Consider the following 16,544-nt stretch of genomic DNA (forward strand, 5'->3'; position numbering starts at 1 on the left):
CCAGTGCAAGTAAGTTGTACCTAATAAAGTGGCCGGTGTGTTTATGTATATATATATATATATATATTAGTATTGTGTATTTAAGTCTTTAAAAACATTACCATTGACATATGTAGAATCCAGATATTTCACTTTCACACCCGCTGGATTCATTTTTAAAAGTTCTCAATAACATAACCTCGGTGTATTCACTGAGCACCATTTGTCCACTGTATGAAAAGGATGTCATCTACTAACCATTATAAATCTATCATCCATTGAATGAGAGAAAGCAGACATTAGTGCACTTTTCTCCACATCAAAGTACACATTCGATTAACAGGAGCACAGCTGGGAAGAAAAGTCTGAAAACAAATACGGCAGATTTTGAGAAAAACTCGAGGGGTTTCCTGACCCTGTGTGGTCCCGGTGAGCCTATGAGATTTCTGGGGGCCCGAGACTGAAACACACACACACACACACACACTGGCTTTAAAAGGCAGGGGTTGGAGGTTTTGGAGACACTCCTTCCAGCCGTCGAGGTGTGTGCTTCTCTCTCTCAGAGGCTCGGGATGTGTTTGGTTTACGGTCGGGCCCCCGGAGCGCTTCTTCTCCTCCTGTTGGCCCTCGTCCTGAACACCAGCTGCAGTCTGGACTCCGCGGGTAAGCACACAGCGCTCCTATTGTCCAGAATTAGCTCTCGGTGGGCACACAGGTAACCTCCAGGCTCTTGCGAGTAGGTGTTGTGGGTTAAAGGGACAGTTCACTCCAATAATAACAATAATAATAATATTCGGTCATTATTTACTCACCCTCATTTACTTTGAACACAAAGTAAGTTCTGTTATAATCTCTTTTTTTTTTGTACCATGGTTGATCATTCTTCAAAATATCTTCATTGTGTTTGACAGAAGTAAGAAACTCCTAAAAGCTTGTAATTAGTTGAGTAGATGGTGAGTAAATGTTCATTTTCGGCTGAACTATCCCTTTAAATGACGGAGTTGAGTGTAGTTTAGCTCAAGTCCGGGCAGGTTTTTCTTCTTGGTGGTGGAGGGTTCAGAAGAGTTTCAGCAGCTGTTCCTGAGATGTTTATGGGCTGGTGTGTGTTTGCTGTGCAGCTGAATGGGAGAAGGATCCCGCATACTGGAATGATCAGGCCAGACGGACGCTGCAGACGGCCCTCACACTGCCTCTCAGAGTCAACCGAGCCAAAAACATCATCCTCTTCGTTGGTGATGGTGAGTGATGAAGACGACTTTACATGCTTAACTGAGACTGCGCTGCTTTTTTACTGTAGTACCAGATGTAGGCAGAGATGACTTCCATATTTGAGTCAAAAGGTGTTTTTTAAAAATCAAGACTTTTTTTGTCACTGAAAAAATGTATTCAGAGATGATTCCTTGGATTTACTACATTTTTGTTTTACGTTAAGTGGCTTTAAAAAAATATTTGGGCTGAATTTAAACAAACAAATTAAATAGAGTTTTATTAAATTAAATTTGTTTAAATTCAACACAAAAAATTGTTTGCAACAGTTTTGCTGACATCATTTTGTTTCAGTGTGCATTAAAATGTGTACTTAATTATTGTGTACTAACTATTTAAAATGAGTTCAAACACAATTCTTGAGATGTTTGAGGGACAACTAATTTATTATTGCTAAATCTACTTTAATTTTTTAAGTTAACTTAAGTTGTTTTATGACAACATGAAGAGATTGTGTGGAACCCTGTATTTTTTACATTTTACCCCAGGTGTTTTAGTTTTTTATATATAAAGAAAATCCATTAACAGTATGACTATCACACATTTTTAGCAGTATTTTCTGTCATCATTTGAGCAGTGCAATCTGAGCTGTATCCAATGCTTTTGAATGCACTCACCTAACCCCACCCCTCATAGTGACATCACCAGCTCCACTGAGTGCACTGTGTCTGACACTGAGCGATGCAGTCTCAGCTTGTATCATTTACTTGCTGGAAACCTGCACCCATTGACTCCTGTAGTAGTTTTTCCTACTATGGAAGTCTTCAACAGAAGGAAGAAAGTCCTAAATGTTTATAACCGCGTAGTAAATAGCAAGTAAATGTTCGAGTTTGGGTGAACTATGCCTGTACATTTCATTTAGTGCAACATAAGTTTGTACAGGACAGCACGGTGGCACAGTGGATAACATGATTGCCTCACAATAAGAGCTGGGTCAGTTGGTGTTTCTGTTTGGAGTTTGCATGTTCTCCCCGTGTTGGCATGTGTTTCCCCCGGGTGCTCCGGTTTCCCCCAGAGTCCAAACACATGCGCTATAGGGGAATTGATCAACTAAATTGTCCGTAGTGTATGAGTGTAAAAGAGAGTGTATGGGTGTTTCCCAGTATTGGGTTGCGGTTGGAACGGCATCTGCAGCGTAAAACAAGCGGCATTCTCCTGCTCTCCCTCGGGAAGCCAATACAGAAGTAACTAAAACTGCAATTCATTGAAATTCCACTAGTCCTTATAGTTCCACTATATGGAGCAAATGTCCATTGAGCTCACTGCTAGAATGACTTTAGAACAGAAAAATGGGCGTTTACAGCCTGGTACAAAGAACGAGTCTGCATAATTATGGGCGTGGCCACTGGAGTGACAGTTAGGTCTCGCTGGTCATCAATTCACCTCAGCTGATTCCGGCTGATTAGCTGCTGAACTCGGCATATTCGTTGTATTTTTGTGTTGTTTTATGTGGCTTTACAGAGTCAGTCGCCTTTTGGAATTATTTCCTGCAATTATCAGATGATATGGCATACTGTGTGCACTTAATTGTGCTCAAAAAACATTCACGCTCCACCAGAAAAAGGTGGTCTGCCATCTCCAGGTTGAAGGAAAGTCCTTACCCCAGGTGGAGTTCAAGTATCTTGGGGTTTTGGTCATGAGTGAGGGAAGCATGGAGCGAGAGATTGACAGGCCGATTGGTGAATCGGTTGATGTACCGGTCTGTTGTGGTAAAAAACGTGAATTTACGTTCCTTGACAGATGGACAGATGACAGATTTTTCATTTTTTTGTGAACAATTGCTTTAAGTTTCCACTGGAGTTTGTGTCTTAACTTTACTGCAGTCTAGTAATAACAGTGTAATATTTCACGTCTCTTTATCTTCTGATTTCCAAGTTCTCATGCATGTTATGGGTTTGGTAATGAGCAGTTTTTTAGTGTGTCTTTAACAGATATAATAATTACTGCTCAATAATTTTTTGTGTGGAGGTCATATCTGTTTTTCGGCCTGCGGGTCAGGCTGATGTGTGTGTGACAGTGAGGTTTATCTGTCCATCTGTCAGGAATGGGAGTGTCCACGGTTTCAGCCGCTCGTATCCTGCGGGGTCAGATGGAAGGACAGTCCGGGGAGGAGACAATTCTGGCCATGGACACGTTTCCATATCTCGCCCTGTCAAAGGTCGGAGGATCCTTGTTTTTCTCACCCTGTTTTATCACTGACCTAATCAGATGAACTCTACTTAACATTATTAGCCTTGGTGTGCGGGTATGACACCAAGTTTGGAGTTCTGCATGAATACATGTAGTTGAAGGCACAATTATTCGCCCTCCTTTGAATAATTGTTTGCTTTTTTTAAATATGTCCCAAATGATAAGAGACGAATATATTATATATTTTATAATATTATATTGTATTTTTATATTATATTAAATTTTATTGTTATATTATATTTTATTGTATTTTACTATATTATATTTTATATTATATTATATTGTTATATTATATTTTATATTACATTATATTTTATTATTTTTTTACTATATTATATTTTATATTTTATTATATTTTACAATATTATATCATATTATATTATATTATTATATTATTATATATTTTATATTATATTATAATATATTATATTATATCATCATATTATATATATTATATATTTTATTTTAATATATTTTTTTATAATATATTATATTTTATTTTATTATGTTATTATTATATTATATTTTATTTTATTATATTATATTTTAATATTTTTATTTTATTATATATTTTATTATATTATTATATATTCTATTATATCGTATTATATTATATTATATTACAATATTTATATTATATATCTGTTGATTGCTTGACTCTAACTGCCTGACAATCATTCTAAGGTGTTTGGTTAGTTTCAGATAAACACACAGGTAAAATAGCACCAGCAGGTTTTGATTGTATTAAAGCTACATATCACTGCGCTAAATGATTTGAGGTATTTCACAGCTACAACAGTCAAAAATCCCATCAAATCACAACAGAGGGCTTTGGAGAAGATGTGTGAGAAACTAGACAAACACACAGGAGCAGTTTGAGGACAAGTGACGAATGTCTGAGATACTCCACAGCACCTGAACAGTGGCTGCAGCTATAATGCACCAGTAGCTCTAGAATTGTCAGAAAATAATGCAGATCACCTGAAGTGCAGGAGCCAGTCCATCATGGATGTATTATCACCTCAGTTGTGCATTATAATCCTATAATTAAACTGCCAATTATTCATGAATGAATGTTTTATTCTGTGTGTGAATGCTCTTAGTGCACACAACTAACCCCAGCCCTCACAATGATGTCACTAGCTCTGAGTGCATGTGTTTGAGACTGCATGTCTGAGATTGCATATGCAAGTCTGTAGACACATACTATTGGAAATAACTAACACCAGTCCATTTAATTACAGGAGAATAATACTGTATTATAAATATCTTCTTCTTTTTCGCAGATTACACATTGTTTAGATCAGTGTTTCTCAACCACGTTCCTGGAGGACCACCAGCTCCTTTTCCATTTCTCCTTAACCAGATCAGATCATCAGCTCGTTAGCACATACTAAAAGACCTGTAATGGGTGTGATGGACAAAGGAGATGTCTAAACATGCAGTGCTGGTGGCCCTCCAGGAACGTGGTTGAGAAATGAGTCTCAAACTGGATTCCTGGAGGGCCGCAGCTCTGCAGTTTTGCTAAACTCCTAATCAAACACAGCTGATCGACTGATTGAAAAGAGTCTGAACACCTTGATTAGTCGGATCAGCTGTGTTTGAATAAGCTTGGAGCAAAGCTGTGCAGAGCTGCGGCCCTCCACGAAGTTGAGACCCACGGTTTAGATAGTACTGCCCTATAAAAGCACACATGAGGGAGTGTGGAGTCCATATCTATATATGGCATGACTATAATGACTGTATGGACCGATTTATAGAGTAAAAAACCCGCTTTTAACTATAAAAGTCAATAATCTGCTAACTGAGTAATCTGGTGTGCTTCCAAACAGACATATTGTGTGGACAAGCAGGTCGCGGACAGCGCTAGCACAGCTACAGCGTATCACTGCGGAGTGAAGGCTAATGCCAAGACGGTGGGCTTGAGTGCCAAAGCAGTGGCCTACGAGTGCAACACAACATTTGGCAATGAGGTTTTCTCAGTGCTGCACCGCGCCAAAGCACAAGGTATTTTCCATTTTCACACCTACACACATGCAAGCAGGGATTTTTCCATTGCTCCTGCAGAGAGAGTAACGCACAGGTCAAGTGGAGTTCTGTTTCTCACTTTTCTTTGGGTTTCTTTGTTTTGTAGGAGTTGTATTTGGCATTTGTTTTATCATGTTGTCCTGAGAAAGCCAAAATACTGTTATCCGACTTCAGCGTATTACAATTCCGGCCTCTGATCTGTGTTAGTCTCCTCCTAGAGATTTAATACTACATTCACCAACATTGGCAGATAACAGGCTGCAGATGAATGCTGTATAGTAAAGCTTAAATATAATATAATATAATATAATATAATATAATATAATATAATATAATACAATATAATATAATATAATATAATATAATATAATATAATATAATATAATATAATACAATATAATATAATATAATATAATATAATATAATATAATATAATATAATATAATACAATATAATACAATATAATACAATATAATATAATATAATATAATATAATATAATATAATATAATATGCTTAAATGTAAAGCTCAGATGATGGTGTTGAGGTTTTGGAAGTTTCTGATTGGCTGATTGACAACATTTGAGTTAATGTGAGGCACAACTGTAGAATAGTGTTGAAGGAGAAGCTCAAACACACTGCTTCCTTGAGTGACAACATGAGAAAATCAACAAGCCAGAATCAACAACAAAGCCAGATTACAGTTTGCTGAATGACACTGATGTTTGGAGACATGTCCTGTGCTCTGATGGAGCTGAGATTGAACTGTTTGGCCATCATGAACAGTGTTACATCTGGAGGACAAAGGGGAACAAGCCTAGAACACCATCCCAACTGTGCAGTATGGGGGCGGCAGCGTCATGTTGTGGGGCGGTTTTGCTGCAGGAGGGACTGGTCCACTTCACAGCATAGATGGCATCATGAAGACAGAACATCATGGAGAAATACTGAAGCAACATCTCAACACATCAGCCAGGACATTACACTCGGCCACAAATGGCTCTTCCAGACAGACCATGACTCTAAGCACACTGCCAAATTAGTTTAAATGTGCTTTAAAGACAACAGAGGGAATGTTTTGGAGTGGCCATCACAAAGCCCTGATCTCAATCCTATAGAGAATGTGTGGGCAGAGTTGAGAAAGCTTGTGCGAGCAAGACAGCCTACAAATCTGACTCAGTTACAGCAATTCTGCAGGAGGAATGGGCCAAAACTCCTGCAAACTATTGTGAGAAGCTTGTGGAAGGAGACGCAAAACATTTGACCACAGTTTTACAGTTTAAAAGCAAAGCAAAAATACCAAGGAAATGTGTGTAAACTTTTGACTGTCTAGAAAATTAATAAACAAATCTCTCATTATTCTGGCATTGAGCAAACGTAAATCATTTAGGAAATCCTAAAATAGTAAACGTTTAGAGATTTACCATCAGACATTTTTAAAAATGCTTATGTTCCTTAATTAGTGTATGTACACTTCTGCTTTCAGCTGAATATAAGATACATTCTGTTTACCATGTAAAAAGCAGTTAGCTTTAAAAGTAAATAATAAGATGCTGTTTACCCTTTACTGACAGACACATGCTATTTGTACACTACTATTGTCCATTTACCATTAATCATTATTTCCTTTAACTTCTTTCATCCCAGTGCATCATTGCTTTGTCATGCAGGATAAATGTGCTAATGCATGTGTGTCTGTGCATCTTAAGGAAAGTCTGTTGGCATCGTGACCACCACCAGAGTCCAGCACGCGTCGCCGGCTGCTGCGTATGCGCATTCAGTCAGCCGTAAATGGTACAGCGATGCAGATGTGCCCTCCGAAGCCCGCCGGCAGGGCTGCAAAGACATCGCCACACAGCTGGTGACCAACACTGACATTGATGTGAGCCATATTTCACTAAAATTCAAGAATAGTTAGGAATGGTGCGCTCTAGAGCTTCATATACTGTAACTAAATAACTATTAATTAGGTAGTTAGTTATAGTGAATACATTCATTAGACAGGCAAGTGAAGAACTCACAAAAAAAAACGCTAAATTCCAGCTTCAATTATTTTCTTTTCGGCTTATTCCCTTTATTAATCTGGGGTCGTCACAGCGGAATGAACCGCCAACTTATCCAGCGGATGCCCTTCTAGCCGCAACCCATCTCTGGGAAACATTCACACACACACTCATACACTACGGACAATTTAGCCTACCCAATTCACCTGTACCGCATGTGTTTGGACTGTGGGGGAAACCGGAGCACCCGGAGGAAACCCACGCAAACGCAGGGAGAACATGCAAACTCCACACAGAAACACCAACTGAGCCGAGGCTCGAACCAGCAACCTTCTTGCTGTGAGGCGACAGCACTACCTACTGCGCCACTGCCTCGCCTTCCAGCTTGAGTCGCTTAATGACTGAATTCATTAAGCATTTTCAGATCTGTCTTGTACATTTTGAGACAAAATGGTTTGGGGTCTATATTCAGTATGGGGGTGTGCGAGAGATCTGCAGAGTGGATGATCAACATCAACAGCCTGAGGTATCAAGACATTTGTGCTGCCCATTACATTACAAACCACAGGAGAGGGACAATTCTCCAGCAGGATAGCGCTCCTTCTCATACTTCAGCCTCCTGAAGGTCAAGCTGCTCCAGGATTGGCCAGCCCAGTCACCAGACATCAACATTATTGAGCTGATGAAGAAGGAGGTGTTGAAGATGAACACAAAGACTCTTGATGAACTCTGGGATCCTGCTGAAGCTTTCTTCTTCATTCCAGATGACTTTATTAATCAGTGATGTGAGTCATGTCAGAGATGTATGGATGCAGTCCTCCAAGCTCATGATGGAGTCAGACACAATCTTCATTCTGTCTCCACTGCAGCAGGACTTTATATTCTATACTGGACATTATTTCTGTTCAGTGATGAGACTTTAGTCTGAGCAGAGTCAGAGCGCACTGTCCTCATCAAATCAGTCAACATCAACACATGATCAGATTTATTGAGCTCAAATCAGCAAAATCTAGAGGCCTTCACCTTTCATAGAGACACTTCATCATCAAATCATCAACTAGAAAACAAGATATTATTTGTGTTCCTAAAACTTGGATAGGCGACAAGACTTCTGTCAGGTAGTGCATCTAGCTTCAGATTTTCTCAAGCCAACATCAAAGTTTCTCCATGAACTTTACTGTGTAGTTAGTTCATGTTAACTCACGGTGCATTATCTAACGTTAACAAGCACAGCTGTGGATTTTAATAATGCACTATTTAGTAGATGTTGCCCTATGATTAATGCATGCTGCACAGGTATTGTTCAATCTTAGTAAATACTAACATATGGACACTAACTAATAAACCATCATTTTAAGGTGTTACCTACGAAAGCATACTTTAAATAACTGAAATGCAAGACTTAAATTTCACACACGTGTGTCTCTGTTATAGGTCATTCTTGGCGGTGGCCGGATGTACATGACACCTAAGGGAACCCCTGACCCAGAATACTCCTCATCATCTCACAAAGGAGATCGAAAAGACAAAAAAAATCTTATTAACGTTTGGCTCAATGCCCGCAAGGTATTTCAGAGAAATGCATTTATTACAGCACAAATGGTGATCGTAAACCAACCACTGCTGCAATCTGACGTGATTATCTGCTTGGTTTATTAGGGAAGAAACGCCCAGTACGTTTGGAACAAAGAGCAGTTCAATGCAGTGGATGTTAAAACAACAGACTGCCTGATGGGTAAGGCCAGTTCAGAATTTACCTTTCAGAACGAATAAAACAAGCAGTTCAGTGGTCTACTGGGTAGTCCAGGTATCCAGCCTGTTCATCCAAAATCACATTCAGAGTTTATTTATTGTATTGCGCTCATATACTGTAAACTAATGCATATCCACATGAAAAATACTATAAATACAAAATACTATAGTACTTAATATTATAATAATTATTAGTACTATAGTACTAAAGTGTTTATAAATAAGACTAGGGTCAAGTCTAGTATACTATATATATATATATATATATATATATATATATATATATATATATATATATATATATATATATATATATATATATATGACAATGGAAAAGTGAAGTGCTATCAATACTGTCCACATGCACTGTATATTTTAAAGCTAATGCTTTCCAGCAAACCTTAACTATATTGAACTGATAAACTGTAATAAATACTGTAGAATTTTTTTTTAGATTTTACTACAGTAAACTGAGGTGCATTGTAGTATAATATACCCTATAATTGTATTTGGAAGTTTGTGTATATTTCTATATGGTATATTTCTTAACTATGGTATATTTCAAAACGCTACAGTATTTTCTATTCATTACTTTATAGTATAGTTATATGGTATTTTATATGGAATTATTATCAGCTTCTTTTAATGTCATTTCGCTTCATATTTCTTATTCAGGCCTGTTTGAGCCCAAAGATATGAGATTCGAGGTGTTCAGGAATCGTACACGTGATCCTTCCATCGTGGACATGACTGAGAAAGCCATTCAAATCCTCAGCAAGAACCCTAAAGGCTTTTTTCTCTTTGTGGAAGATGAGTGTTTATCATTTCCAGTGGTTTTACTGCGTAAACTATATATCCGACTAACAGCAAAACGTGTTTGTGTTCTACGAGGCAGAATAGACCACGGACACCACGACGGGGTGGCCAAACTTGCTCTGACAGAGACCATCATGTTCGACCGGGCGATTCAGAGAGCGTCCGAGCTGACCAGTGAATCAGACACGCTCACTGTCGTCACTGCAGATCATTCCCATGTCTTCACCTTTGGTGGAAAAACTCCTCGGGGGAACCCAATTTTTGGTACGTCCTAGCTTATGTCCTGTTATGGCATTCAAATAACAACATAAAAATGAAGATTACCTCATCAACTACTCTTCCTCATCGACACTGTTATCCCCAACACACTCAATATAATCCCCTACTATTTATCTCATACACCATCACATCCAACCCAACACTCTTAATCTCATACACCATCAACTCAACCCCTCATCTACATTGCAAACACAGTCTTCTACATCTCGAACAGTCAAATCAACCATAACCCCCTGCTCTACATCTTGAACACCGTCACAGCCTCTCCCTCTCTGCTCTACATCACAAGCACATGAGTGTATATGTTTACAATTAAATACTCTTAACAATTGCTTAATAATAAGGCCAGCTCTGAGCAGCACTTAGCATTATGCTAATTTATCTTTTTATTTTCCAGGTCTGGCACCTAAACAGGCTGAAGATGATCTTCCATACACTAGTATCTTGTATGCGAACGGGCCAGGATACGATCATGTGAACGGAACAAGAGGAAATGTTTCCGTTTTGGATTATTGTAAGTTTGACCACAATGTTCTCTTGAAAATGAAGGTCCTTTATTACGACCCAGGCTCATTCTGAAAATGTACCCCAGTATGCATTTCTGGAGAGAGCAAGAGATCCAAAAAAAGTGACAAAGGGTACTAAAATGTGAAGTGCACAAATTAAGCACAAGAGTGAATCAAACAAAAACTAAACAGGAATCCAAAAACATAGTAATGATACTAAACAAAGTGAACAAACAAACCAAACTCGATAAACTGGATCACAAATAAAGCAGGACAGAACATTGCAAATCTAAAGGCAAACTTAACACAACATAACGGCTTATAAAGACTGAACTAATTAGACAATGAGGAACAGCTTAAAACAAGGAGTGATCACATGACTAGGATACAAACGTAAAACTGGTACCCTTGAAGACCACCAGAGGGCACTGCAGCAGGTGTGACAGAGCTAGGTTTTTTTGTCAGTTGTTATTTTCGTGAATCCACCAGAGGCCGCTGTGTACGCTATTTTCATACCTCAAATTTCTCTCGCAAGTGCCATCATGGCTGTCGACTGAATTACCAACTAACCAATTACCCTCACCCTCCCCCTTCCCTAAACCCAACCGATAGTGTTTTAAAAAGCAATCCAGAACAAACGGCAATGAAAGGGACCTCACACTTGGGCTCACCGCCGCCCGGTGGCCTTAGGATGACAGAGAACAATGCACAACAATAACTTAAGCTGATGTATATTATAAAAATTTGAGAAAAATCACAGATTTATGCTAAACTGCCTTCAGTCAGCAGGTGGCGCTATGACTGTGACTCAATATTGGCAGGTAGATGTTCTCAGGACAAGAATCCCATCGAACCTGTGAATTTTCAGACAGGTCAGACATTGCTTTTTGCAAGTTATAAGTAGTGGTGTAGCGCGAAATGCGAACAGGCCCTATCACAAAAACTCTTGATCTTTGCAATTTAACATCGCCAAGGTCTTTAGATGACAAAACCAACTTTGGTGTTGATCTGATAAAACCCCTAGGAGGAGTTCGTTGAAATACAACGCCTGGAAATGGCAAAAACGTCACTTTTTCGGCAGAGGAAGTTAAAAATATCCGACTTCCAGTTGGGTTTAAGAATTCGCTCCAAGAGACTTTTTTGTAGGATTTGGCATGATGGATGGTGTTGTAAAGTCATATTGCCACACCCACTTCCGAAATCCATAACAAATGTAAATTTTCACCACTTCTGGGGCGTGTGCAAAGTTTCGTGAGTTTTCGGGCATGTTTAGACCCTCAAAAAGGCAATTCATTCTTGTAAAGAAGAAGAATCATCATTGTTCTGGAGCTCTGTCCCTAATAAGAGATGCCCTCGCCTGATGTTTAGCATGTTTTCAGGTTTTATTACATTCTCACTCTGTTATTTACATGTTTATTTAATTTTTTAGCTTTTGTCATACCTGCTTTCTGGAACTGTTCTTCACCAGACTCAACTTCCGTAGTTTGCAGTCAACTCTCTGTGTCTCAAGTCTGCAGACGTACATGTTGAGCTACTGGACAAACTGGTAACAGCGGAAAAGCCGTCAACACGGAGGTAAGTGTTCAGCTGGTAAGCAAGAATTTGAACAGCGTCATACGTAGCGTTCGTTTTAAAGATGGAATGCAGCCACACATAGCTCTGGCTACATAATTCGAGATCTCCAGGGCTACGTTTTCAGGATAAGCCTGTGTTACTTGATTAGCATTGCAGAGGAAATATCTTCCCACTTTATTAGGTACATCTTGCCCTTTTGTGATAAGAACTTTTGTCTTTAGATCTGGGACATTATCTTGCTTGGGTAAGCTTGGTAAACTGTGGTTATAAAGTGATTGGCTGTGATGTCTCGCAATACATCACCAGCAGCAGCCTGAATCTCAGATAACACCACAACACGTCTCCATGCTTTAATGTTGGTTATGCCTTTTTTGTTTTATACCGAGTGTCATAGCACACTTCAAAACACTTCAGATCAAGCGTCTAATCGTATACTGACTTGATTTGTTGAGTATATGGGAATATAGCCTGAAATTCCTGAAGATAGAAGTGTTACACGTCTTCTTTTTTCTTTCAACATAGGCTCATTCTGAAAACATAGCCCTATATACATTTTTTGGAGATCGCAAAATATGTAGCCAAAAGTATTTATGTTTGCATTTTGTCTTTAAAATGAATGCTACTGGGTGGTATGATGCTCTTCATTTAGGCCAGGGGTGTCCAAACTCGGTCCTGGAGGGCCGGTGTCCTGCATATTTTAGTTCCAACCCCAATTAAACACACCTGAAGCAGCTGATCAAGCTCTTTCTAGGTATACTAGAAACTTTCAGGCTGGTCTGTTGAAAGAAGTTGGAGCTAAACTATGCAGGACACCGACCCTCCAGGACTGCGTTTGGACACCCCTGCTTTAGGTGCTTACCAGCTGACCTCTTTCCCCTGTATGGATGGCTTTCCCACTTATACTAGTTTGTCCAGTGGCTCGCCATGTATGTCGGCAGACTTGAGATACACAGAGAAGTTGACCCTGATGGAAAGGTTGGAGTCCAGCGAATAACAGTTCCAGAACATGGTTAAGACCAAAGCCAAAAAGTTAAAGTATATAACAGGGTGAGAATGTGGTAAAATCTGAAAACATGGTAAAATTAGGCGAGGGATTTTCTTTTTCTGGATTGCTTTTGAAAACTGTAGACTGGGTTTAGGGAAGTGGGTAGTGGGCATACCTGTCAACCCTCCCGTTTTTCCCAGGATTCTCCCGTATTTTACAGTTCTATCCTGCTATCATCCCGTAAAGGTACTATCCTGTATTTCTCCCATATTTTTTGTCTTTCTCTGAACATTATTAAAATAATAAAGAACCGAGCCTCTCTATACGCTACCCATACCGCCAAAACAACAGGCGCTGCCCCTTGCTCCTAAATACGACTCTGTTCTGTGCTTTTGCCTTGTTTAGGCATTAAAACACTTTAAAATAAATACAAAAATGGCGCGATTCCCTTCTTTTTCATTACAGGTGCAGTCTCCCCTTCATATGCAATCCTCAAAACCGTCATATAGCGGTGCGTGACTGTCAGCTGAAGTGCTTCATAGTAATAAATCAGGGGTGTCAAACTCAATTCCTGGAGGACCGAAGCCCTGCACAGTTTGAGCATATTAAGTAAGGAAAGCAATGGATTGCCTTCATTATAACGTTAGATGTTTGCATTGTTTAAGTGACACCTCTGTTATTTAATGTAATCAAATGAAAGAAATCTAAATAAATCATTCATCCGTCCCTTATTATGGTGGGCAAATCCCTTATTTTCACATCCCAATGTTGACAGGTATGGTGGTCGGGTCAATCGGTGCTTGAGAAAACACTATTGCTTGGGTTTAGAAAAGGAGGAGAATGGGATATTGGTAGCGCCAGATGGAATCTGCGAACATATTTTGTTATTTCTGCGCAGAATTTTGGTAAAAATTTGCGAATTTAGGCGGAATGATTTTGGGAGTATCATAACTCAAACCTGATATATGAACTAAAAACTTATGTTTACAATACAAATCCAATTAGATCCACTTCATTTGGTAAACAAAGCAAGTCTCTCATATAATATCTCTACTAAAAGAAAGAAAATATGACTGTACAAGCTGCACTGTAAATAAATCACATGAATATTTTCATATTAGTCAATAATATTACTGAAAATAATTAAAAACTGAAAAAATATAAGTTTACACACATTTACACAAGTAAATGGGCTAAAAATCCGTGTGGGCTTAGTTAATCGATCGGACAGTCAATCAGTCAGTCGACAGCAGCCTCTGGTGGCTTTCGGTGAGAACAGCAAGCGTGAATGGCACTCGAGAGAAATTTGAGATCTGATAAAGGCACAAAGCGGCCTCTGATGGATTTGCGGAAATGAGAAACTGCAAAAAAGCGTAGCTCCTGGGACATATTTGGCGCTCTCCAGAAATGTATACAGGGGCACGTATTTAGAATGAGCCTGTGTTGGTTTCTTCCCTCCTCTTTCATGTACTTTGTTTTCGTCTTCTACTTCTTACTTCCTTCTTATTTTTCTTCTCCTTCAGCTCCTAATTCTTCATCTTGTACATTTCTTTCTTCACTTAATCCTCCTTTTTCTTCTCATTTTTATTATCATGTATCTTCTTTTTCCACATTTGTCTTATACTTCTTCATCCTCTTGATCTTCTTCTTCTGCAGACCTTGTTGTGTTGTCTGATTTTTAACTGTCTTCCATCAGCTCTATCTGCTTTTTCTCTTAACTCAAAGACTTTCACCCACAGAACTTTCAATTAAATTTAATCTCTTTTAAAAAAAAAAAAGAAGAAATGCAAATGAAGGCGCAGGAAAATTCCAGAAGATAATCAGTTTGTGAAACATGAGCTCATCTCAAAATCTCTGAAATTTAAATCCTATCTTAATGTCCGGAAATTAAAAAAATAGACTCCTGTGTTTATTGCACTCCAATATGACTGTGGACACTCTATACCACACACAGTTCTGTCTAAACATCTTGATTTTACATCATAGGAGCCCTTTAAAGTAGCAAGTGGGTGTGGATTGTTGTCAAATACTAACACCATACCTAATTCTCTTGGTAGATGATGAAGAGTACAAGCAACAAGCTGCGGTTCCCTTAGAATCCGAGACACACGGAGGGGAAGATGTGGCTATCTATGCCAAAGGCCCAATGGCACACCTCTTTCATGGAGTCAAAGAGCAGAACTATGTGGCCCATGCCATGGCTTACGCAGCATGCCTTGAGCCGTACACCAACTGCCCGCTGGATCTGTACAGCTCTGCAGGCTGGAAAACCCCTCTTTCATTGACTCTGATCTCTCTAACCGGCGTGTTTTGGCTTGTTTTGAGATGACAGACTCCACTTTATGTGGGCACTCCGAAGATGCTGAACAGCCCGTGTAGCTCATACTGAAGTTTTTGCAGTGCACTGCTGCGTGTACATAAATGTAAAGTTGTTGTTTTTTCACCACATCCAGATATGTTTGTATATATTGCGCAGCTGACGAATCTTTTGCACTGTGATCACAAATTGCTCAAACACGTGAGACCAATAAACTTCTACAAGGAAATATTAGTCTGTGTTATCGGTGTTTGTGATTAAAATTGCTGTCAGAAACTGATATTAGTGTAAAAGTTCAACAAGAACGATGCATATTATTAGCACATGATGAATACGAAAAACAATCTGAGTTACATGTGATTTCGTTATGGCTACATGGGCTTGGTTGTATAAAGGGTATCCGTGAACTAATAAATCTTCAATGCATTGCAGGCTACAGTGTGTAAATGCAGAAATGTTAATACATTAAGAGGAGCAACGACTAAAGAACAGGTTACATGGTATATTTAACTGCTAACTGGCATATAGTAGGTTCTTAACATGTATTTTGAGCAGTGGTGTAAGATGACTAATTACAAATACTCAGATGACGGTAATTGAGTAGTTTTTCTCAGGAGTTGTACTTTACTAAGTAGTTTTATAAATGTGGACTTTTACTTTCCCTTGAGTTCATGTTTACTGCAGTATCTGTACTGTTACTCCACTACTGTCCTTCATCCTGTAGTCACTACTGTATTATTTCTTGTCCTGTGATTCCCGACCAATCAGATTACACAGAGAAGGTAAAATCACATGATACTGAACTACCTCGATTATCTTCAATGGTACATGCTACTTTTTCAGAAGAGT

General features: G+C 38.9%; 2 protein-coding genes and 1 long non-coding RNA gene across 54 annotated transcripts in view; 2 read left to right on the top strand and 1 right to left on the bottom strand.

The window, feature by feature from the left end:
* Positions 1-16,544, top strand: part of anos1b (anosmin 1b) — a 347,052-nt gene that overhangs the window by 187,139 nt on the left and 143,369 nt on the right. The window lies entirely within an intron of this gene.
* Positions 1-16,544, bottom strand: part of LOC137488979 (uncharacterized) — a 131,038-nt gene that overhangs the window by 97,647 nt on the left and 16,847 nt on the right. The window lies entirely within an intron of this gene.
* On the top strand, positions 497-15,929 carry alpi.1 (alkaline phosphatase, intestinal, tandem duplicate 1). Of its 4 annotated transcripts, none has more exon segments than NM_001014353.1 (11): positions 497-642; positions 1,098-1,217; positions 3,288-3,403; positions 5,268-5,442; positions 7,172-7,344; positions 8,900-9,031; positions 9,125-9,200; positions 9,893-10,027; positions 10,106-10,297; positions 10,710-10,826; positions 15,436-15,924. In NM_001014353.1, coding segments are annotated over 11 exon segments (1,599 nt in total). In that variant the 5' UTR covers positions 497-551; the 3' UTR covers positions 15,708-15,924.

This window comes from Danio rerio, chromosome 22 (assembly GCF_052040795.2).
Source record: "Danio rerio strain M-AB ecotype USA chromosome 22, GRCz13ab, whole genome shotgun sequence".
NCBI lineage: Eukaryota > Metazoa > Chordata > Actinopteri > Cypriniformes > Danionidae > Danio > Danio rerio.

Excerpts from the sequence above, each read along its gene's own strand:
- alpi.1 (XM_087302712.1), top strand. The coding sequence starts at position 1,128 with ATGATCAGGCCAGACGGACGCTGCAGACGGCCCTCACACTGCCTCTCA. Across the intron at positions 10,028-10,105 it reads CTTTTTTCTCTTTGTGGAAG|GAGGCAGAATAGACCACGGA; the intron begins ATGAGTGTTTAT and ends TTTGTGTTCTAC. Across the intron at positions 10,298-10,709 it reads TCGGGGGAACCCAATTTTTG|GTCTGGCACCTAAACAGGCT; the intron begins GTACGTCCTAGC and ends TTTATTTTCCAG.